A 24,074-nucleotide genomic window follows, 5' to 3' on the forward strand; every position below is an offset into this window, starting at 1 on the left:
AATATCCCATCTCAATTGGAATGTCAGGCTCAGATCAAAAGTCGAAGTCAGATCTCAAGGTTGAATTTCAGATCGACCATCGGGGTTGTGTCCGAGTTCACGTGTCAGGGCCATGTCCTAGATCGATTATCGAGGTTGGTTTCAAAGCCAAAAATTATTTTCCTAAAAAGTATTTCTTCTCTCTAGTAAAAAATTAAAAATATTTTTCATTCACAAACCCAACACTAAAAACTATTTTTTGAAAAATATTTTCTACTTGCTAACCTAACATGAGAAAATAAATCAAAAATCCACTTATTTCCAAAAAAATATTTTCCATGAACTTAAGTAATACTAATAGATTATATTAAAATTTGTGGATACGAACATCTATATTAACTATCCATTGTGATTAAGGACAAAATGAATTTGGCTTTACTGGTTTCATGATACCATTGGTGACCTATTCCGAATTTTCCATGAACTTAAGTAATACTAATAGATTATATTAAAATTTGTGGATACGAACATCTATATTAACTATCCATTGTGATTAAGGACAAAATGAATTTGGCTTTACTGGTTTCATGATACCATATGGTGACCTATTCCAAATGTACAATGCTGCAAGTGAAAATTACATGAATTAAAAATACTACTCAAGGCACCCATTCGAGAGCTGAGCAAGATGCTCTTCAGTATCAGTAAAAAAAATAAAACAATTGTAGTCCGCCACAAAGATTGTGAGAGTAATTGGTGATATAGTACTCTCTCATCAGCCCTTATAAACGCCTGAAGGATCAACATTCTGCACAATCCAAGCATGCTCAAGTACCTTTTTCATCTGTATCCCACAAAGATGAAATCAAAAGAACAAGTTAGGCCCGAGACTACGAGCTGTTGTATTTCAAAGCATTTCAATGGATTAGAGAAAAACCTGACTAATGAGGTTTTTTGAGATCCACTTGCACAATCCTGTCATATCCACAGGAAAACCTTGTCAATTACCCACAGACCCACGAGTGTTCAGCTAGTAATATTATAATAGTCTCCTGCCATTTCAAACTCATCCGTGCAAGATTTTGAAGTTGAGAAAGATTCTGAAAGTAACTAGTGACTGAAGATTTGAAAATAGCAATTCACACATTTTCTAAGAGGGGAATTGTGTATAAAAATGTATTATTTCTTCTAAAGTAACGTCATCTCACCTCCTATATGTATCGAGGTGTTCCTTTGCTTCAAATGGGACATCCCGTACAGAAACTCAAAGCATAGGATACAAAGGCTCTAAATGTCCACACTTGCATCATGCCAACACTTCCCACTGCAAGTTCAACAATTAACGTATCAGAAAAAAATGTAAAAACAGATAACGAAATGCTAAAACCTAAACTCTAATACATGCCCATGTGACGGTAAAAAGCAATGTACAACAAAATAAAAGAAATTTAAAACGAAAAAACAACACCACATGAAGTCATGGTAATATAGTAACCCTTCGGGGTGGCCCAGTGGTTTGAGCTTGGGACTTCCATGTTGGAGGTCTCAAGTTCGAAATCCCTTGCCAGCGAAAGCAAGGGGTTTGCCTTCTGGGTCGAGCTTGTCGCACCAGGCTTGCCTAGTGCGGGTTACCTCTCCTATGTGGTTTGCGAGCTATTGCATAGGAGCGGGGGTTTTATCCTGTGCGCACCCAAAGGGTAGCGGCTGCGGGTTTCCCTTGTCATAAAAAAAAAAGTCATGGTAATATATTATCTCTGGAAAAAACTTCTGACATCTTGTATAACATGAAAACATGCTAATGTAACTTTTTTTGCATATAACATTCGTATCATATAACATGCATACCCATCTCAGGTGGCAAATAGTCTAGTGCCACACATAGTACGCCTTCGATTAAAGGTATGCACTGACCACCCAAAGTCGGTAATTTTGAGTTCACCCTAAAAGCAGAAATATGCAAAAATAATTAATTTCAGTTGTCATTTTACTGCAATGCATTGTATACTGTTTAGCAATGCTAAATTTATACCCCAGCACGCTAGTCGACATAGCAACGACGCGAAAGGTAGCTTAGACACCCCAGAAAGGTGACTCATTACTACTATCAATGCTAACGTGGGACAGGAGCAACTCTCTCTCATATGCAGCATTGGTACAACTAGTCACTCCTCAAAATGGAATACCAGGATCTACGGGAGTTAGAAATAGCTTCTCTCCCTTATCTGGTACAGAATTGGAAGGTGCGCAGGGTGGAAAGTCACCTGAAGGGAGGAACAAACAAATGAGCATATGAATTGGTTGTTTTGGACCGTCAGGGCCTTAAATGGGCCCTTCAAACAAATGGAGATGAGGACATACCTAAAAAAACATAGAATAACACTTGCAGGACTAATAGAAACAAAGTGAAGCATCATAATTTTAATAAAAGCATTGTACAGGTGGCACATGGATGGAGTTATGCTCACAACTCTCAATTGGATTATATGGAAAGCTGCTAAAATTAGAGTCTCAATTGAGGAAGTGCATGAGCAATAAATACATCCATTGTAAAATGGTTGATAAAATCCTCAGACTTCCAATGTTTGATAATTGGTATACACAAAGAATACAATGAAAGAGAGGAAAAAGGCTTTGGGAAAGGGACTGTATTGACTAGGCGCAAGTATAACTACACCTTGGTGCAGATGTGCTGACTTGAACAGCCCACTTAAGCACAATGATAGAATTGGAGGGCAAGAGGTGGCAGCATGTGAGTTCAAAGATTTTCAGCAAACAGTAGACATCTTGCAGCTCGAAGTCTACATGTCAAACATACACGTGGTCAAATGGACATATCTGCACTATAGATAGAGCATTATGTAGTGATCCATGGATGATGCAATTTGGAACAATTACAACGCAATTTAAAGAGAATGGGTTCTCTGACCATTCTTCTATACATATTAAGCACCACAGATGTGGGGACTATCTAAAGCGGCCTTTTACATTCTTACGGAGCAGGAAGAGTTCATACAGTAGTGACCAACGTATGGTACACACAAATACAAGGTAATGCCATGTATGTGCTTTGGCAAATACATGGCCCCCCACCCCAGGAAGGCCTCGCCCTGAGATCAGCCCCTCTACCCCAATCCCCCCGCCACGAGACCCGCCCCTCCCCTTGAGGCCACCCCACCCACCCCCACCCTCGAGTAGGCCTCACCCCGAGCCCCGCCCCTCACCCAAGAAGGCCTTACCGCGTGGCCCGCCCATCCCCCAAGCCAGGCCTCTCCCTAAGGCCTGCACCACCCCGGCAGGCCTCGCCCTGAGGCCCGCACCCCCCGATAGGCCTCTCCTTCAGTCCCGCCCCTTCCCCCAGGCAGGCCTCGCCCTGAGGCTCGCCACTTCCACTAGGCAGGCCTTGCCTTGAGGCCCGCCCCTCCCTCAGGCAGGCCTCACCTTGAGGCCCGCCCCTCCCCTCCAACCTAAGCAGGCCTCGCCCCTCCCCCCACCCAAGGCAGGCCTCTCCCTGAGGCCAGCCCTCCTACACCCAAGGCAGGCCTTGTCGCGAGGCCTGCCCCTCCCTCCCACCCCAGGCAGGCCTTCCCCTGAGTCCCACCCTTCCACACCCCAGGCAAGCCTCGCCGTGAGGCACTCACCGTCACCCTCGGCAGGCCTCGCCCTGAGGGCCGCCCTACCCCACCAAAGGCAGGCCTCGACCTGAGGCCCTCCCCGCCCCAACCTAAGGAGGCCTCGCCCTAAGGTCCGCCCCGCCCAACACGAGGCAGACCTTGCCCCACCCCGGCAAACCCTGTCCCTCCCCCAGACAGGCCTCTCCCTTAGGCCCGCCCCTCGACAGATCTTTGAAATGAAAGATCTTAGTAAGACAAAATTTTGTCTTGGCCTTCAGATTTAACATTTGACAAATGAAATATTTATCCATCAATCAACATATACTGAAAAGATTTTGAAGCGATTTTACATGGATAAATCACACCCATTGAGTACCCCAATGGTTGTGAGATCTCTTGATATAAATAAAGATCCATTCCGACCTTAAGAAAAGGACGAAGAGATTCTTGGTGATGAAACACCATATCTCAGTGCTCTCGGGGCACTAATGTACCTTGCCAACAATACCCGACCAGATATTTGCTTCGCAGTTAGTTTATTGGCGAGATTCAGCTCATGTCCAACAAGAAGACATTGGAAATGTGTTAAACATATATTCAGATATCTTCAAGGAACAATTGATATGGGGTTGTTGTATTCTAATGCATCCAAGTCAGAATTGATCGGTTATGCAGATGCGGGATATTTGTCTAACCCACATAAAGCTAGATCTCAGACAGGCTATTTATTCACATATGGAGGTACAACTATATCATGGCGTTCAATGAATTAAGCAAACAATAGTTGCTACTTCTTCAAATCATGCAGAGATAATAACCATTCATGACGTTAGTCGTGAGTGTGTATGGTTAAGATCAATGACTCAACAGATTTTGCAATTATGCGGTCTTTCCGTGCAAACAAAGATTCCAACAATATTGTATGAAGATAATACTGCTTGCATAGCTCAATTAAAGAGAGGATATATCAAAGGAGACCGAACAAAGCATATTTCACCTAAGTTCTTTTTCACACATGATCTTCAACAAAATGGTGAGATAAATGTTCAACAGATTCGTTCGAGTGATAATCTTGCAGATTTATTCACTAAGGCATTGCTAACGTCAACATTTGAGAAGCTAAGATATAAGATTGGAATGCGTCGTCTCCAAGATATCAAATAAATTTTTCATCAGGGGGAGTAAAATACGCGATGTACTCTTTTTCCCTTAGCCAAGGTTTTGTCCCATTTGGTTTTCCTGGTAAGTTTTTTAATGAGGCAACACTCAAGGTGTATTACAAGATGTGTGTACTCTTTTTCCTTCACTAGGCTTTTTCCCACTGGGTTTTTCCTAGTAAGGTTTTAACGAGGCACATTATCTATAAACATCAAAGGGGGAGTGTTACAAATCCATTTAATATGGATGTTTCTTTTCATCAACCTAGCGTAATGCATGTATTAATCTAATGTAAGAATTAAAGATTACTAACGTATTTTGGTTAAGGTAGTAAACGGATGATTTCTACCTCTTATAAAAGGGTCTTCTTCACCCTTAAGACATACACAATTGAAGAGATTAAAATAAAGCTCTCAACTTTATACTTTCCATCACACTTTGCCTTACTTTCTTGTTTAAGTATTCCTGCATTTTTCTCTTGTTTTACAACATAACACAATTTAAATGCTACTTTTTAATTATTAGCCTTTATTTTGACTATTCTCAAATTATTAGGAGGGAGGAAGAGAGAGAGGGCGGGAGGAGGGGGGGAGAGAGATTAAAGTTGAGAATGGGAAATAGCGCCACAACTACGAACCGAAAGCACATTTATCTATCACATTTTATTTAAATTTTAACTTCGCATTACTACAAAATAGAGATAGAGATAGAGATATTGATGGGTTGACTATTTATTAAATTATAATTTCATATTACTGCAAAAATATAAATTGATAAATTTTGTATAGCTTGAGAATGTAATTTTCCTACCTAAACTATCATCTAATAATTAGCAAAACACACTTAGACGCTGACAAGACCAAATATCTATCTAGGAATGGTTCTAGGCGTGTTTGTTAATAAAATCTTTGTTCACTTGACATATATAACAACTATATTATTTGCCGACACATTATTTTTTTCTTACTCTATTTAAAATTGACTTTTTTAAAATCCTAAACTCTCCTTCTTTCAATTTAGAGATATCGATATCACGACTGAGGCGAGACCATGACTAAGAAGGCGGAGAAGAACATGGTGGATGTCACGGTTGAAATAAATAAATTTATACGGTGATTGTTTTTACCTTTAACCTTAACTTTTAATATAGTACTTACCATGATAAATTGTTTTTTAACATGACAGAAATTTTAAATAAAAAGAGAGCATATGCACATCACTAGAAACTAATCGAGTTGTGTTTTACTAACTATTGAATAATATTTCAAATAAAAATTCACATTTTCAATTATTTAGATATGAAACTTAAAAATTAAAATAATTATCCTTAGCTCTAAATTATACAATAATATTATTAATGTAGAAGATAAAAGAAACAAAGAATGAAGAAAATTATGGAGATCACTATTAACGTGGGGAGATGAAAGAAAGAAAAAAAATTAAAAAATAAGTAGGGTGATAACTAAACAAATTTACATCTACCCAAAACCACCTGGTGTGGACTGATATTAAAAAAAAAACGATAACTATGGGTAGATAGAATAATACTCCACAATCAGGTTCAATGTATAAAGAAATAATAGTTTAATTGAAATATTTTTTTCCTTAGGAAAGAATGATTAATCAATTTTTAAGGAACATTTTAGTAATTCAATTTTTTGTTTGGGAACTTTCATTTTTAGTATAGTGTGATGATTATTAATTTTGCTTCTTTTCAAAAATATTTATTGTTTCGTAACTGTCAACTGTATTTATAGCATGTATACATTACATATTTCAATTTTGTTTATTTTTTATTTCATTGCATTAAACTTTCTCCCGATGAGGTGTATTCCAATTGATGGTTCATTAATTGTGGTTATACACCATTGATATAACCTGAAATTTCAATGTTTTTTTTTCAACTCCATATGCACTTCCACGCCAATGTCATTATATACTAGTATATTTAATTATTTATAGACATACAACTCCATTCGACGGTATAGTTGATTTGTATTGTTTTACGAGGCTACTTCATAACTGAAGCACCAAGGTCTACGTACGAAACATGCTTTTTGATCACGATACCCCATCTAATTGTAATAATGATATAATAATGTCACATTCTATTGCTCAAATGTAGAAATAAAAATTGTTGTACTTCACAATTTTGTTGTTTTCGAAATGATGAGATAGTGTGATTTAAGTATTCTAAATTATGAAAGAGATATTTTAATGGTGGACAAAGGTTGTATACGTGCTCCAAATTACTGTATCAATGGGAGATAAAATCTTTATCTGCTTCAAAATTCTGTATCAACGGTAGACAAAAGCTTTATATGCTAAAACAGAACTCAATGAAGAATTTTCTTTTCTAAATTCCACAAAATTTCCAATGGAGATTTCAACAAATGTATCGAATTCAATTTTAATTGATGATTCAACTGGACAATTTTATTACCTACGATTTCAATGGATGATTCGTGCTTTACAAGTGTGTTATAATTTTTCAGTACTGAGAAATATGTTTCATTTTTATACAAAATCTTCTTAAAAGCGCGATTCACACTAAATCATAACAATTTCAATTACGAAAATCATCTTATATCATTGCCAATCAAGTTATTATATATACACAAATACACTTATACTGGCGCACGAATATAATACATCCACAAAAATTCAAAATAAAATACTATTTACATATTGTAAATACACAAGCTATTGAAATATTGATCCATAACAATTAATCAAATCTAAAACCACGTCACGGTCACGGTCACGGTCACGGTCACGGAGAGGTGTTAATTTTTCTTAATCATAGGCAAAACTAGTAATGTAGTGGTAAAGAAGGGCCGAAGTTGGCGTTGGGCTTTAGCATACCAGCCCTGCAATATTTTTTGTTTTCACCCTAAAAATGGCTTTCCCGCCCAAGCCACCTTTTACTATTTTGTTGCTATTTTTTCCGTAAATCTCTCAGAGATTGTTTATCATCATCATCCTTCTTATGCACATAATTGTGACTTACCAAAGTTTTCAGGAGATCAAAGAGAAAGAGAAATGCAGAAAGAGCATAATTACTTCTGTTGTTACTTGAGAACTAGGGTTACACTAGTTCAAAATGGATTCCCCTGAGCCTTCATCAAAAATCACCGCTACCATCAATAATACTTTGTCTTCAGACCCTGTACCTGCCCAAGTAAAATTCACATATGCATTTTACATTTTCTGTCAAATTTGATTTGATTTAATGGGTGGTTATTGGATGCTTTTGTTTTGTTTTCTGATTGCTTGGTGTAGTAGGTCTACGTGAAGGTGGAATTGGGTTGAGTTTTTTTGTTTTCTTTCGAAATTTTGTTGGGATTTTTTTGTTATTAGAATAGTTTGGATTTTAGGATTTTGTTTTGGGTTGAGATTAAGTGCAAGTTAATTTCAAGTGGGTTGAGGTATTCTAATTAAATTTGTTGAATTAATTCTTAGGTAACTCATTTAGTTTCTGATAATTTGATTTAATGAGATTTTGTGAGTTAGAAGTAGGATGTTAAGTGTTTTCAATTGACCAGTGTTTGGGATTGAAGTAGGATGAATATTTGAGTTCTAGGTCTTGTAGGAGGAATCAAAGATTGTATATGCTAGAGTTTATGTTCTGGCTATTGGATTTGATTGATTCTTAAGTTTGGATCAAAGACCATTCTCCGATTTTTCGGATTATCTTGTTCAATAGGATTCTAAATATTTTGCATTGTTAACAATTGTGACTTATAGTAAGTACTTTTTAAGTAGTTTCTAAATATGTAAAGTTTTGTTTGAAAAAAAGATTAAAGATTCGCCAAACGGTAGTTAGTTTGACCTTCGTACTCCGAATCAATCCAAACAAATTGAAACAGAGAGAGCAGTGTATTATTAGATACTTTTCATATCCTTGTCGTAACCACTCAAATTTTGCTTTCAGTTAATTTACAATTTCTTGAAGCCCTCTGCATTGAACCCTGAATTATTGTCAACTTAACCAGTTTCTAGATTAAGGGTGTATGTTGGTTGCTCTAAGGAATGAGTTGTTTCCTCATTCAATGTATTTCTCTTACTTTTTTATTTTGGTCGCAGGATTCACCTGTCTTCAATTATATTAGCAACCTCTCTCCCATACAGCCTGTCAAGGGCGCTCCGATTGTGCAAGATTTCTCAGGGCTGAATTCTCCTCCTCTTCTGCTTACCTCACCCCGAATTAATACACACAGTCGATCGAGCCTTTTGAAAAGGTGTTATAAAATTATCTTTAAGAGTCTTTGTATTTATAATGTTGATAAATTATACTATTCATTCCCATCAGGCAAAAACTAACTATTTCAGAACCTTAAACATATCTCAGGAGCCAGTTTCCTAAATTATCCACTGAAGTGTTTTCTGGGAAGAATGAGGATTATAACAATGCTATCACAGATTCAGATGGCACTGGAGTATTTTTTTCTCCATTGAGAAGTGGACTAAGCCCTTTTGTTCAGAAAGTATCTGATAATAACATCTCTGTACATGAGCAAAGTGGGACTCCCATAAGATGTGTGGAATTCTTAGTTGATGTTTCAAACTCAGAGTCTGGCAATCCTTCGAATTCAAATAATACGAGCCCAGAAGTAGCTGATAGTATTCCTCAATCTCCTAATAGTGCAGAAGATTCAAAGGTGTCTGTCGTTAACAATGCAAGTAAAGATGAAAGAAAAGACGAGATTCCAGAAGATGCAGCCCGTGTTGTTGTAGAGGAAGCTGAAGAGGACAATAAGGGAAAGTTCCCATCCAATCAGAAATATACTGGGGTTTACAGTACCTCCGATCCTGACCTGCCATCTCATGGTTTCTGCACAAAGATTGTTCCCGGCTTGGCTGCTCATAGTTCGTTGCATTATCATTATGGTGACCAACAAATGGCTCAGGTAAATACCATTCCTTTCTATTTGATTTTGGTAGGAACTCATGTTCTATGAACTATCTATGTCATTTGAATTTTGCAGCTTTCAACAGCTGGCCACACTATGTTGGACGAGGCTTCTAATATACCGATCAAATCTCTGGAGACTGCACATGATTGCAGAGATGATAGTGATAAGATTAGAATGTCAATTGCACCAGATGAAGGCATTGCGCTGCATGATTCTCAAACCAAGGTATGAGATATTCATATCTTGATGCTATAGCCCAAAACTGAACCAACATTGGTACTTATGAAAATTTAGTGAGATATAGGAAAATGAGTGATATACTTCCTCTTGCAACTCGCAATGTTCTTATGTCCTGTCAACATGCTTGCTTAACGTTTTAATGGTCATTGGCTCATACCAAAATCCTCAGTGCATAACTTGTCTTTTTAATTTATGTTCAGTTTATTTTAGCTTTGCAATTCAGTATATTTTACTACAACTCACTTCAACATCAATAAGCTTATTATCATTGTTTCAGAAGATGAAATAAGACATTCCTTTTATACTAATGAATTGAAGTTAAAATCATGAAGAAGTTCATTTATGTTTTTGATAATAGAGAAATCCCTCATGAGTTAGCTTGCCCAACTTCAGTTGGTCCACACGTTAAACTTGAGAGGGTATGGCCCCACCGTTTTCCCTGCTCCCATGTAAATACCAAGCTTCAGTTAGCGGCAAGATTTGAACTCGTGACTTGCACCCTACCCTCTGAACCAAATCCCTAGTGGCTTGTTGTCTCTACTTGAATGCACTTCCATTTAAATGATGTAAAGCTTCATCTCATAACACCTTGCCCTCTAACTCTAAACTGATCTTGGATGGAGGAAACAACTACTTTTTTCCCACACAAAATCACTGTTGCTTTTGGAAAAAGTAGAATGAGGAACTTAACAATCTTGATTACACTATTGCATTTTATTACGACAAATGAACACCATATAGTTCTGGCCTTAATGGTTACAAAATATGTAGGCTGGTCAACATCAAAGCGGAATAAGTAGGCGCTGTCTCCAATTTGAAGATGCTCAACAGAAGATGGCACCAGCTAGCTCAAGTTCACAAAATGCTTCAGGTATTGCGAGCTGTTCAATACAACCAGTCAGTCCTGCTGTCATAGAGGTTGTAGAACCAGTTTCATCAAATAGATCATCAAAATTGACCCAACTGGTATCTTCTTCTGTTAATTCTGAAAGCCTAAATGTGAAAGTCTCCAAGCCATCTGGTATTGGCTTGCACTTAAATAGTATAGTTAATGGTATGGAAGCTGGTTCTGGTGTAACTGTAAGTGTGAAATCAACTCAGAGGGGAAACTTGAGCATTCGGGGGAAGAAGTTGACGTCCATGATGAGCTGTCACCCTTCTAAGAACTTGAAGAATTGCTTGATATCTTCGAATGTGGTTGGGAACAACTTGACAATTGGTGACAATGACGGTAAACATGAAAGTTATGGGTCAGATGCAGAAAATGTTGCAGCATCTTTGTCTCTTAATAATGCCAAACCTTTAAGTGACACTGTGCTCTTGAAGCCAACAGAGCATACTCCAAGTAACAAAAGGAAGTTTAACTCTGAACACATCGACAGCAATATGGATTACAATCAGTCAAGCCCCCAAAAGAAAAGGCAAGTGTGTTTGTTATCTCTAGGAACTGGATAGCTTAAATTGTCTGCATACTTCTTACAGAATTGCATGTTTGTGTAATTCAGGAAGAAAACCTCAGATGGAAATGATGGTGATGGGTGCAAACGCTGCAATTGTAAGAAGACTAAGTGCTTGAAACTGTAAGTTTGAAATATTTGTGTCACTGATCTTCAACATGTTACATATCTACTGATTTTGTTGTTTATATTCAGTTATTGTGATTGCTTTGCTGCTGGAGTATATTGTGTGGACTCTTGCACTTGCCAAGGCTGCTTCAACAGACCAGAATATGAAGACACTGTTCTTGATGTGCGGCAGCAAATCCAGTCTCGGAATCCCCTGGCATTTGCTCCAAAAATTGTGCAGCATTCCACTAGTTCCCCTGCAAATATTCTTGGGGTATTCCACTCTTCTGAGAGTTTCTTTTATTTAGGAAGCTCAATCTCCTGATAATTGACATAGCCACTTGCAATGTTACAGGAGGGTGGAGCAAGTTTTACGCCTTCCTCTGCAAGGCACAAAAGAGGGTGCAACTGCAAGAAGTCAATGTGTTTGAAAAAGTACTGTGAGTGCTATCAGGTACATTTCTCTCAGATACCATGCATTGTAAATACTCTCTGATTTTTCTCAATTATCTGAGTAAGTCCTTTTTCTTCTGTCTTAATAGGCAAATGTTGGATGTTCCAGCGGATGCCGCTGCGAAGGATGTAAAAATGTCTTTGGTCCGAAGGAAGGTATTAGTAATTTCCTGTCAACTTTGGAGCTACAATGTCTTTTTTTGCTAGAAAAGAACTGCCTAGGATCTTAAGCAGAATGTTATTTTGTCTATGCTTTTGACTTCCGCTATTGACACTTTTGTTGATGGTTCTTTGTATGTATTGCGGTGTAGGGTTTCCCATTAAGTACATGAAATGACTTTGTATGTATTCGAGTATTCCCACTTCACCTCTACAAGGAGAGATAGTAGCTTTTCAATCTAGTCAAAGTCTCAAACTAAACAAGAGAATGCTTATTACTCTATGTTAAGTTGTGTAACCATCTCATCTGAACATTTAAGTTGTTAGAGAAAACACAACTTTATTTTCTTAATTCAGCGCACCATCTCATGTGCTGGCCTGAATCATTTTCATGGGTCAAGCTTGTGGAAGTTCTCTTTGATAATAGGTGGTGGTGAGACCGTGAGATTCGAACAAGGACCTCTCTACTTTGATACTATGTTGAAGTTGTGACCATCTCATCTAAACGCTTAAGCTTAAGTTATTATTTTCTGGATTATGTCTTCAACTCTCTATATTTCCCTTTCTATTGTTTCTGCCTATGTATGTACATACTGAACCATAATCCTGTTTTAGAGCTGTCCTTGTAGAAAAAACATGCTTGCTTTCATACAATCTAATTAATTATAGCCATTCATGTACTATTTTGCTTTATATTCCTTTATTCTCAAGGTTGAGGGGACTACCTTGCTGTGCTACTATAGAATTCTTTGGGAATTTCCTTTTCTTTATTACCCAAAAATGAGTAGTTAAGCATTCAAAAGTGTCGGGCTAACATTTTCCTTGTTCAGTTAGACAAGACATACCAATTTTTTTACTTCTGGAACATAATGTTTGTACTGCAACAGCCTCCATGGTGACAATGTTTCATATCACTGTGATATGATCAGGTGTTAGATCTTGAGCTGCCTTATATTTTCTTTTCTTGACCATTCTGCTGTGCATTTTTTTTTCTGTTCTCTAATGTTTTTGTTTCTCTTATTTTTTTTTTTTCCTTTCGTGTTTAGAATGTGGTATAGATTTGGTGAATAAACACTGCATCACTGAAAGATTGGAGAGGTCAGTTGAGGAAGAGGTAGAGATGGCGACAGCTACAAGTGGGTTATTGCAAAGTGGTCCAATAAATCAATGCAACTCAACTCCCTTGACACCTGCATTCCGGCGCTCAGAGTAAGATCCTTGTGACTTCTGTTGTTCCATCAACTCCTATCATGAGTACTTCATATGGTTTTCTCATTTCTACTCCCAAAAAAAATATTTTCTTATTTTCCCTCTTACTGTTGATACCTCTGTGCAACTCTAGCAGTGTGGATGCATCAAAATCTTGGTTCACTTCTGGAAGATACCTTTCTTCACCTGACTCTGGCCAAGCTAATACAGCAGCATATGGACTCTCCCCAGGATCTCCTAGAAGTTCTAATAACCATGACATACATCAGGAAACTACTGGTGATATGCTGGATCTTGTTACCTTCGATCATGAGTTAAATTATGGCAATGCAAAGTTAGCAAATGAAATTTCACCAGGGTTTCATGTGACTGGCAACATGGATGATATTTTGGCGCTGCCAAAGTCACAGGATTGGGCAAGTAATTCAGTTGGTCAACTGATTCCTCAAACTGTCCATTTCCAGTCCACGGATCCGCTAAGCTGGCATAACTCACCGATGACCCAGTTTGACAGGAGTGGAATGAACACTCTGGAATTACTAGACTCTGATAAGAAGCCATATGTGATGGAAGATGACACACCTGAAATACTAAAGGACTCTTCTATACTACAAATTGGTGTTAAAGTAAACTCCCCGAATAAGAAGCGTGTTTCTCCACCTTATCGTCATTTGAATGAGATTGGTTCTAGTTCATCAGGAGGAGGCTTAAAAACCGGCCGGAAATTCATATTGCGAGCTGTTCCTTCTTTCCCACCACTTTCCCCATGTATTCAATCCAAAGATGTTGCTGTTCATAGTACCAATAATTCTGAAAAGGATAGCAGCAGCAAATAACACACCAAGAGGTGAGAAATGTTACTTTTCTTTATCACTTCTAGCACAATACATAACCTTGTAGCTAATGAGCTGGGTTAGTTATTTCTTATTCTTACTTGAAGGCTTCACAGAGAACTAGGTTTGTGTGATAAAAGGAACGAAAGACGGTTTTTAAGATATGAACATCCTTGCATGAACAATGTGATCTTAGTGGAAAAGCATGCTGCAGCTGGGTTTCACTGTCCACACAGTGAAGAATGGGAGGGGGGAAATCCTTTGCCTTCATATGAGAACTCTTTAAATCTCCTTGGAAATCCTATATATTTTAGTTTAAACTCAACATAACTTTAGTTTTTTCGCTGCTGTTTTATCATGTAGAAGAATTCTTCTTGCATTACTTTGTACTACATTTCAGATTCTTTAAATTGGCTTATATGCAGCCAAGTACAATAATTGCTATTACTTGGCTCATGCTGTAGTTGATGATGATGGCAGAAGTAGCATTGTATACTTCATATGAAAAAAAGAATGTTTACAAAGCCAAGTCCTAGTTCCCAAAAGCTTCCATTGGTTGCTAGTAAATTGATTAAAATGCTCTTCCCCTAGTTTATTTGACTAACTTTTTATTGTGATCTTTTAAGTTGTTTTACGACCATCCATGCCTTGTGTATTACTTTTCATTTTAAAAAATAAATTTAACAATTCAAATTTTAGTTAGCTAAGTATAACTTGAGGTTTTGATACAATGATTCTCTTGTGTACGGGTTGTTTGATCATTGATTGGAGTTATGCAAGTAGAAGTAATGCAAGAATTAGTTATGCGGAATTTAGTTATTCATCTACTAATACATAAATTATTCATAATTTTTACATATGTTAACTATGTGAAATTGTAAAATGATAACTAAATATCGTTTTTTTTCTTTCTAAAAGAGCCTTAAGCACCCCCTCAATAACTAAATATCGTATTCGGTGTGCTTACAACTGTTATTATTCAAGTAGTAAAAGAACATTCTTACTACAATATAGTTGAAGCTCGTTATGATTAGTTGAATTTCAGTAGCTTTTGAGCATCAAGTGTTACGAAAAATATTTTTCAAATATTGGAATTAAATTTTTTAAATAAGATGTTACAGGAATGGAATGAAGTGTTAGAATAGAAAAGAAACTAAGTACGTTGATATGTTTTGATAAAAAAAAGTGCTTCTCTTTTTTCCATTAAAATTGATTAAGATGCAATAATTTAATTTGGTGATGAGCTCTTTCTCAATGTTTTAACGTAATCGACAACAATATTGGGAATTATAAAGAGAGAAGAAAACCTTTGAAATGCCCAAAAATATCGTAAAAATTAGTGAGACTACATACTGCTCCCCCAACTCTTTACAAAGGATTTCGTAAAGGTTTTGTAAAAGAAATCAATTGGAAGTCATATTACCAAAATATTTATGGACTAAGACACGAAAAATTGAGAAAATCTCTTAATTTCTATAATTTGCCACTAAATGCCCAAAAATGCCATGAAAAGAGGTGATATTATACGTACTGCTCCACCAATTCCCTACAAGGGGTTTCGTAAAAGTTCCACAAAAAGAATAGAAAGTGATATCATCAAAATATTCATGTGCGTTTACATAAACCAAGAAAGTTGCGTAATTCCTAAAAGTTGGCTCGTAAATGCGAGGTCCAGATCCATAGGCATTACACACGAAAAATCAAGAAATTTGCGTAATTTCTAAAAAAGGCGTTAAAAAAGTGGTGTGAGTATACATGGTGGTTCACTAACTCATTACGGAAGTCCTCATAAAGATTATTTTTTTTTAAAAAAATTGGGTGCTTCGAGGTGCCAGATCCATAGGCTAATACACACGAAAAATTGAGGAATTTGCGTAATTCCTAAAGAAGGCCTGTAAATGCGGAAATAAGCGTTAAAAAAATGGTGTGAGTATACGTAGTGATTCTCCAACTCATTACAGAGATCATCATAAAGTTTTTTCAGAATTTTTTTTTGGTGCTCCAAGGCTCCCGATTCATGGGCTAATACACACGAAAAATCGAATTGTTACTGTTAATAACGTTCTAACCATAAAACGTATCTCTGAGTAACGAATTAATAAAACATATTTGATAATGACACTTTTTGTCTCTTTAATTGAATGTCTTTGTGCCATTGATTTTCCTCGATCGGAATGACACTTCTTTTCCTTTAAACCTTACATATAAATTCACCCATACTTTTCCGGGTAAACATATATAGATAAAACCTAAAAAACGATATGTTTCATGTACTTCTAACGATAATTTTTGGTAAAATACTATCTCAAAGCGGAAAATCTATAATAATCACATAAAAGATATTACATCCCGCAATATTAGAAATTATAATATTGCTTAAGAAGTGAAAATGCTCATGACATGCCATATATAATATAAAATATATTTATACAACAATAATGCAATATATAAAATGTCAGAAGAATGTCTTTGCTTATTATGAAGGCTAAAACAATATCTATTATACAAGGATATTAATATATTATATGTACAAGCAAATAATGCACATTAGTGTCTTATCCATTAATATCAAGATTAAGAGCGGAAAAAGTTTTATTTTTGAATTTTTTACGATACTTATACTTTTAAAAAGAATTAATTAATATCATGAAAAAAATTTGATTAATTCTATTCTAATTTTTGTAAATTGATAATTAATTTAAAATATATATTTTTAATAATGTGGACAAGTAATATGTGACCAAAGAGAGTAGTAAAATGGAATGAAGGGAGTATCAACTATCAAACAACCACGAAAAGGCTTGCATAAGTAATATGTTAGTTACTTTATTGCTACTGTGGAAAATATTAGGTGGTACAACTCTATAGATTAATTATGAAAAATATCATAGATGGGACATTAATTGAGGCTCAATTGATGCCTTTTCCTTACTTCTATTTTTGTCAAGAAATTAATATTTATGGCAAATACTTTCTCCATTCACTATTACTTGTCAGTTATTTCTAAAACATATTTTTATTTTTACTTGTCACTTTTGATATATCAAGAAAAAATAACTTTTTCATGTTTTACTTTCGGCATTAAATATTTATTCCCCAAGATCTAATACTAAACATCATTTAATAAAGATAATTTGATAAAATAATTATTTTCTTAATAGGTGTGCTAAGTCAAATCATCACAAGTAAAAATGAACAGAGGGCGTATAATTTTTATGAACTTTTTAAATGTGTGCTGCTTCCCAACTAACTAACATATACTAACACTCTGTTTGGATCATTGTTATCCATTGTTTCATAATGTATTGTATTGTATTGTACTCTATTGTATGGTAGATACAATGTTTGGCTAGACTGTATTGTTTGTTGTTGTTTAATAACATTTTTATTGTTTGGTTTGACTGTATCGTACTGTATTGTAATTTATAAATTTACTAAAATATCCTTAATTATTCTAGGGTAGGAGGTTTGACTAGAATTAAATAATATAAGGTAAAGGGTAAAATAGTATTATGAAATATTATGTAAAGATATAATTGGAAAAAGAAATTAAGTAACAATGGAAACACACCATATTGGTTGTTCCATAAAATGGGGTTTTCATTGTTACGTAACAACGGAATATAACAATACAATACAATACAATACATTTTAAGTAACAATCAAAACAAACATTGTAGGTATAGTAACGATACAATACAATATAATGGATAACAATGATCCAAACAGAGTGTAAGTCACTATTTGACTATTCAAATGAACAAATACACACATTCAATCGATATAATTTAATATTTTATCCGATTTAATTATTTAGATTTGAATTTTATATGATCAACTAGTTTGAATTTACATCAAGTTCAAGCTCAAGATTTCAAAAAACATAAAGATTTTAATTCACATCAAATTCAACCTCGAAATACTATGAACTATGAAGTATAAGGGAATTTTAGTAATTTAATTACATTTTTTCATATTAAGTACATAAATTTGAAATATACGATTATAAATAATAATTATTACTCCTTGAAAAGGATTCGAAAATGGCAGGAAAAAATTTAAGTAGGTTTAATTAATGGAGCACCTATATTATATTGCTATAGCTTTCTTATTGCTAAAATGCTTAACAATAATCCTTTCTCTTTTGTTTATGCCTAGAATTATTGTTAGCATAACTTATACTCTTTTTAACTGAAATTAAATGTTATTTTAGAAATATGATCTAATTACGGTGAAAGATGAAGATTACATCGGTGATGAATGAGGTCACATGCTTCTTGAATATGATTTGGACAATCCTCTTTTTTTATTTAATTTTTGAACTTAGATTACACTCAAAATTCATTTGATATATTATAGTCCAAAAATTAGTTAAATAGATCCCGATAAGCAAAAAGAACCAAACAAATTATGGATGTGATATATGTATATGGATGAGATACTCAAAGCCATAAATTGATTACAAATGCCTAATGCCACCCCTATTTATACTTGTGTAAGGATGATTTTAGATACTAAGAATCTAGATTATTCTAATCTTTTCTACAAATATCTTCCTTAAATATCTAATACTCTACGCTATCTAGATTTTTGAACTTATATCAATATACTTTTTTTGGTAAAAGATGTTATACTAACCCCCTTCCGACATTTGATGTTATTAATTTTTTTTTTATATAATTATTCAGAATTAAACGATGCTTTAAATTTTGGCCTCTTGGCCATCGACCTATTTTGACTGATACTTCCAATTAATGATATGATTATTTGAAGAAAATAATACGAAGGTAGTAAGTCAAGTAAAATCAACATACACCTCATATTAGTAATTTGAAACACAATTTTATGTCTTAATTTTCTTTATGAAATGTTAGGCCAAGAAAAATTCACACACACATATATATATATATATATATATATATATATATATATATATATGTTTATATATTTATATATTTCTTGAAAAAAAATGACTAAGTCAAATATTTCTATGTTGAAACTAGATACTATCTCCGTCCACTTTTAATTGTCTCTTTTGTAACGTTAAACTACAAAAACTTTGATTAACATTTTATGATGTATTTTTTCATCATATTAATATGCAAAAATTGCAATTTATAGCACTTTTCATATAGTTTTTGATTATCTAAATTTTTTGTTTAAAATATTGAATTAATGTAATCTAATTTAACTTTGAAAACTAGTCAAATTAACTTTCAAAAATCACAACATAACAAATAAAAGTGGACGGAGGGAGTATAATCTATCAACAATAATAAACATATTCAATTTTCTTTTATAGAAATTGAATTAAACTGGAGTTCATTTTTTGACTTATTCTTAATTACTCTCTCCATTTCAAATTAATTGAATTGTTCAAACATTTTTCATTTCTCAAATTAATTTAATTGTTTAATTTTCAAGACTACTTTTAGGATGTTCTTTCAATTTTACCCTTTATTAGTTTGTATTGAAATTAGTTATTAATTAATGTTTAGTTATTTTAATCATAAATTTAACAATAATTAATAAAGATAAAAATGAAAAGTTATGCCTAATTTATGTCACAATCTTCTTTTCTTAATTGTAAATATATATAAAAAATGTCCTTTGAATTTTAGTGATTTCATGATCTTTTGCTTGCTCTCTTATTATAATTATTATAATGTCGTGAACAAAGTGAAATGAAAAACATAGACCGAAATGAGCCCACATTTTAATGAGTTAGGATGAAAATTGAGGAAATGTATACATAAGTTTGGATAAAATATGAGAATTGAGGAAATGTATAGGGTGTGTTTTTGTTTATATGCATATGTTTTCCGAAAATCTCATGTTTGGTTGATCAAATTCTGAAATAAGTTCCTTAACAATGGCGAAAATGAGTTCGACCTTAACGGTGATAAGAAAAACAAATTGTATAAATGACATTACAAATTTATTTTTTCTCCTCCCACCCACCCAATCTCCCCAACTACCACCCTCCGCCACCCCTGAACCCCACTCCTCATCCCATTGTGCCTCAAATGTCCTTAGAATAATATTTTCTTTTTTCCTTACCAAATACTAAAAAATAAGTAAAAAACTCAATTTTTTTCCCAAGGAAACATTTTCTAGGAAATCATGTTTCATGAAAAACATTTTTCTTCATACCAAACACACACGTTTGACCACACAATTTGAAGTTTAAATTTGAGACAAGTATTTGTTTATAATATTTGAACAAAACTTGAACTTCAATTTGAAATTTAAATTTTAAATCTTAAATTTCAAAATTGCTATTAGAAGGTAGGATTTTAAATCTTATGCTTTAGCACTATTTGTGCAACAAAGTGAATATGATAATTTTGTTGAACACAAGTTTTTCTATATACAACTAATTGAACATATGTTTGGTAATATAACGTGTAAAAATGACTTGTACCTCATTAAAGGTCGTATGAGTAGAAGTTAGATTTTCGTAGTTGTCCAACTGTATAGCTCAAACTGAGATAAACTTTTCAATTATTTTTTGTAATTCCTTTAGTCGACTAATTTTTCGTGTTTCATTAGGCTCTTTTCAAAACCAATAGTATTGAAGGTTGTAACTTATTAGTTGCATATGTTGGTTAGATCGCTGTAACTGTTGGTTTTAACCTCCTTTGAAAGTTGCTAAATCATGAGGTGATTGCTAAATTTACTTTTACTAATGCTTAATGCTTACTATTTATACATTTCAGTTTTGTAGTTTAAGTACATTTTATGACATTTAATGTGTTTGAAAGATGACTATGCTTTCATTTTTAATAAGATGACCACTATATACTCTTTTTCTTGTTACTATCGTGCTGTTTTAAAATGTTTGTGTATTGGGTGCAGATTTTGCTCAATTTTTCATCTCTAGAAATTTCATATCTATCCTTGAATTAGATTTGAGTTATGAGAAAGCATTTTCCCGTTTAGCTAACGTATTAACATACATTTGCATTCACTATAATATGTCATATTAATAGCATTCTTATTCTTATGTGGTTAGTGTTTGGGCATTGCTGTAATTTATTTACTTTTGGCTTCAATGGTCTTTACATTCTTTCATGATCTTACCGTCAACAATTTTGACCCTCCACAACATAAATTAATCATCGAGCTTCTTAAATCCCAAACGATTTGAAATAATTGACTTTATAAAATTCAAATATATTTTTTTCGAGTTATTTCAAGTAATTTTAGTAATGTTATAATTTTTAATTAATAAATATGATTTTTATATAATTATGTGTATACTTAGTATACTTTATAAATATTCAAAAATCGTCTCAAAAAGACTTTGTTTCAGTTAAATATTTGGTTAATTAGTAACTATTCGATAGGTTATAATTTAATTTAATTGCTTTATGATTAAGTTATTTATTTTATTTCGTTTATATTAAGAAGCTTATTAATTAATCTATATTAATGAGTTAATATCTTAAAAGATCACTAAACTATGAGAAATTATCTAATAAAGTCATTGAACTTTGTTTTGTATCAATAAAATCACTCAACTTAAAGTTTTTATCTTAAAAAATCACTCAACTCATTTATCTTAAAACAAATTTGATATAGCAAAATAAATACTTTTTAATGTCATGTAACTATGAACCCCACAACTGAATAAAATTATAAAATCTATTAAGTTACTTAGATTAATTAGTACTTTCTACTAAATTATTTCTGCAATATTAACGTAATTATTTGCAAATAATGATGTTAAAGAATGCCGTCGATTAGAAAAGGCATAATACATATATTGGACCTTAAACTTAGCTTCAAATTTTAACTTTGACCTCCAGCTTTCAAAGTGCACAAATAGACACTTTAACTATCCAACCTTTTAATAAATAAACACGCGTGTCTTACCTGGCAAAACGCATGATGTGCACGCATTTTGCGCGAGTGAGAAGTAATTTTTGAGGCACACAACAGTGAAAAAAATGTTGAAATGACAACTCTACCCTTAATTAATTAATTTTTTTTTTTAGTTCTAAAATTGACGTGTAAAGTGTTTAATTAGTTGGCAGCCATTGAGTGGCTCACTAATACACGTGGCAGCGTTTGCATTTCACGCTCTTGGCTCCAAAAATCGCGTGTTTATTTATTAAAATGTTGGATAGTTAAAGTGCTTGTTTGTGCACTATGAAAGTTGGAGGTCAAAGTTAAAATTTGAAGCCAAGTTTAAGGTCAAATATATGTATTATCCCATTAGAAAATGCAGTTGCAGTTCAAGGTCGATCTTTTTGTAATTTCCTAGAATAATGTTCTGCATGTTTATGCTTTAACCTATTGAGCATATCGATAGTTCATAATGTTATTATCACCTTGTTTGTGTAGAGTTTTCTACTAAGAATTGCAAACACATGGATTGAAATAGCTTCTATAATACAATATTAATCTTTAGATGAAACTATTTTTTGGATGGATCATCGGGTAATAAATAGATTATAATTTTATTTATGGCTCCATGATTATAATGGCATAAGTTTTATTTTATTTTATTATGTTAAATTTAATTTAATGATAAATGTGTGAGCGATTTTTGAGGATAAAAGTTTTAAGTTGAGTGACATTTTTGATACAAAACAAAGTTTAATGCCTTTTCAGGATAATTTCTCAAAGTTCAATGATCTTTAAAGACATTAACTCCTATATTAATTCGTCTTATTTAAATTTTAATCAATTTCACCAATTAAATTCAATTCGGCTAAAATTTCAACTGGAATTGATTACAATTGTAATCCAATAGCCATCTCTGTAATTGCGAATCTAGCCATCTTCTATCCGAGCCTCCAATTCTTTTGAGGAATTGACACAGACATACAACTACTATATACAATTGGCAACATATAACCCAATATTAATTAGCAATTAATAGTCCAAAAAAAGAAGAAGCACGTATTAGCCTAAAAGGAATATAACGACTTTTTATAGTTTTTTTTTAACCATGTGCAACCAACCGACATTAATTAAGGAGATGTAGAATTATTTTTTCTTCCTTATTTTTAACTCCTATAATTAAAGAAGTTAGCTTTTCAGTTTCTTTAAATTCTCAAACTAACTTTATTATCACTCTATTTAAAAAATATATATATTAAACACAGTTTACAACAACATAAATATATATTTGATTGTAATTTTATAATTTATTTTTTACCAACCGATAGTTTATTAAAAAACGGTTGCCTACTTTTAAGAAATGAAAAAAATATATTTATTAATTAACCCATTAAAAAAAGGTTATATCAACTTTTAAGGGAGGATTTTTTTTTTAATTCTTTAATTAACTTATCAAAAGACGTTGACTACTTTTAAGGTAAAAAATATATATTATTAGTGCTCAATTGACGTGTATTAATTATCAAATAATTGACAATAATTAATCAAATAATATAAGAGGCAATGATTTTTATTAGAAACTGTAATAACACGTATGCAAAAATTATACAATAATTGAAGTTGCAATTACATAATGTATACATAAAAAAAATACTTTATGTATCCACAAAAAAATATTCATAAAAATAGGCATGTAAATTTTATTTATGTATACAATAACTCTATCATGTATACATAAACTTATAATGTATACATAAGAATATTACCAACAATTATAAGTTATAACTATAATGAATACAAGTATGAAGTTAATATGATAAATGTACAATTTAAATTTGGGAAAATACATAAAATCCCCCCTGAACTTGGTAGCGAAACTTAGTTTAGTACTTTAACTTTACGGGTAATTATTTACCCCCCTTATCTCTTTTCAAGTGAATTTAAATGCACCCAAACAGCTGACGTGGCAAGTCAAAAAATTTACTGCGTGTAAATAGCAAAAATTAAAGAGAAAAATAATAAGTGGGCCCCATTTTTTTATTTTTAGCCAATAATCTTTTTTTCCTTCATCTTCCTCACACCCCACCACCCCTCTCGCCC

At 33.5% G+C, this 24,074-nt stretch overlaps 1 protein-coding gene across 1 annotated transcript; it reads left to right on the plus strand.

Annotated features, from left to right (window-relative positions):
• The first annotated feature begins 7,596 nt into the window (after positions 1-7,596).
• On the plus strand, positions 7,597-14,505 carry LOC125838714 (CRC domain-containing protein TSO1-like). The gene is made up of 11 exons (XM_049517754.1): positions 7,597-7,929; positions 8,835-8,989; positions 9,100-9,658; positions 9,737-9,889; positions 10,676-11,329; positions 11,414-11,484; positions 11,557-11,743; positions 11,825-11,923; positions 12,012-12,078; positions 13,128-13,290; positions 13,424-14,505. Exons 1-11 carry the CDS (start codon positions 7,852-7,854, stop codon positions 14,124-14,126), a joined length of 2,889 nt encoding a protein of 962 aa, XP_049373711.1. The 5' UTR covers positions 7,597-7,851; the 3' UTR covers positions 14,127-14,505.
• The last annotated feature ends 9,569 nt before the right edge of the window (positions 14,506-24,074 follow it).

Source organism: Solanum verrucosum, unplaced genomic scaffold (genome assembly GCF_900185275.1).
Source record: "Solanum verrucosum unplaced genomic scaffold, falcon-dt-bn FXZP01000182.1, whole genome shotgun sequence".
NCBI lineage: Eukaryota > Viridiplantae > Streptophyta > Magnoliopsida > Solanales > Solanaceae > Solanum > Solanum verrucosum.

Coding starts and splice junctions, on each gene's coding strand:
- LOC125838714 (XM_049517754.1), top strand. CDS start 7,852: ATGGATTCCCCTGAGCCTTCATCAAAAATCACCGCTACCATCAATAAT. Junction 11,485..11,556: donor AAGACTAAGTGCTTGAAACT/GTAAGTTTGAAA, acceptor GTTTATATTCAG/TTATTGTGATTGCTTTGCTG. Junction 13,291..13,423: donor CCTGCATTCCGGCGCTCAGA/GTAAGATCCTTG, acceptor GTGCAACTCTAG/CAGTGTGGATGCATCAAAAT.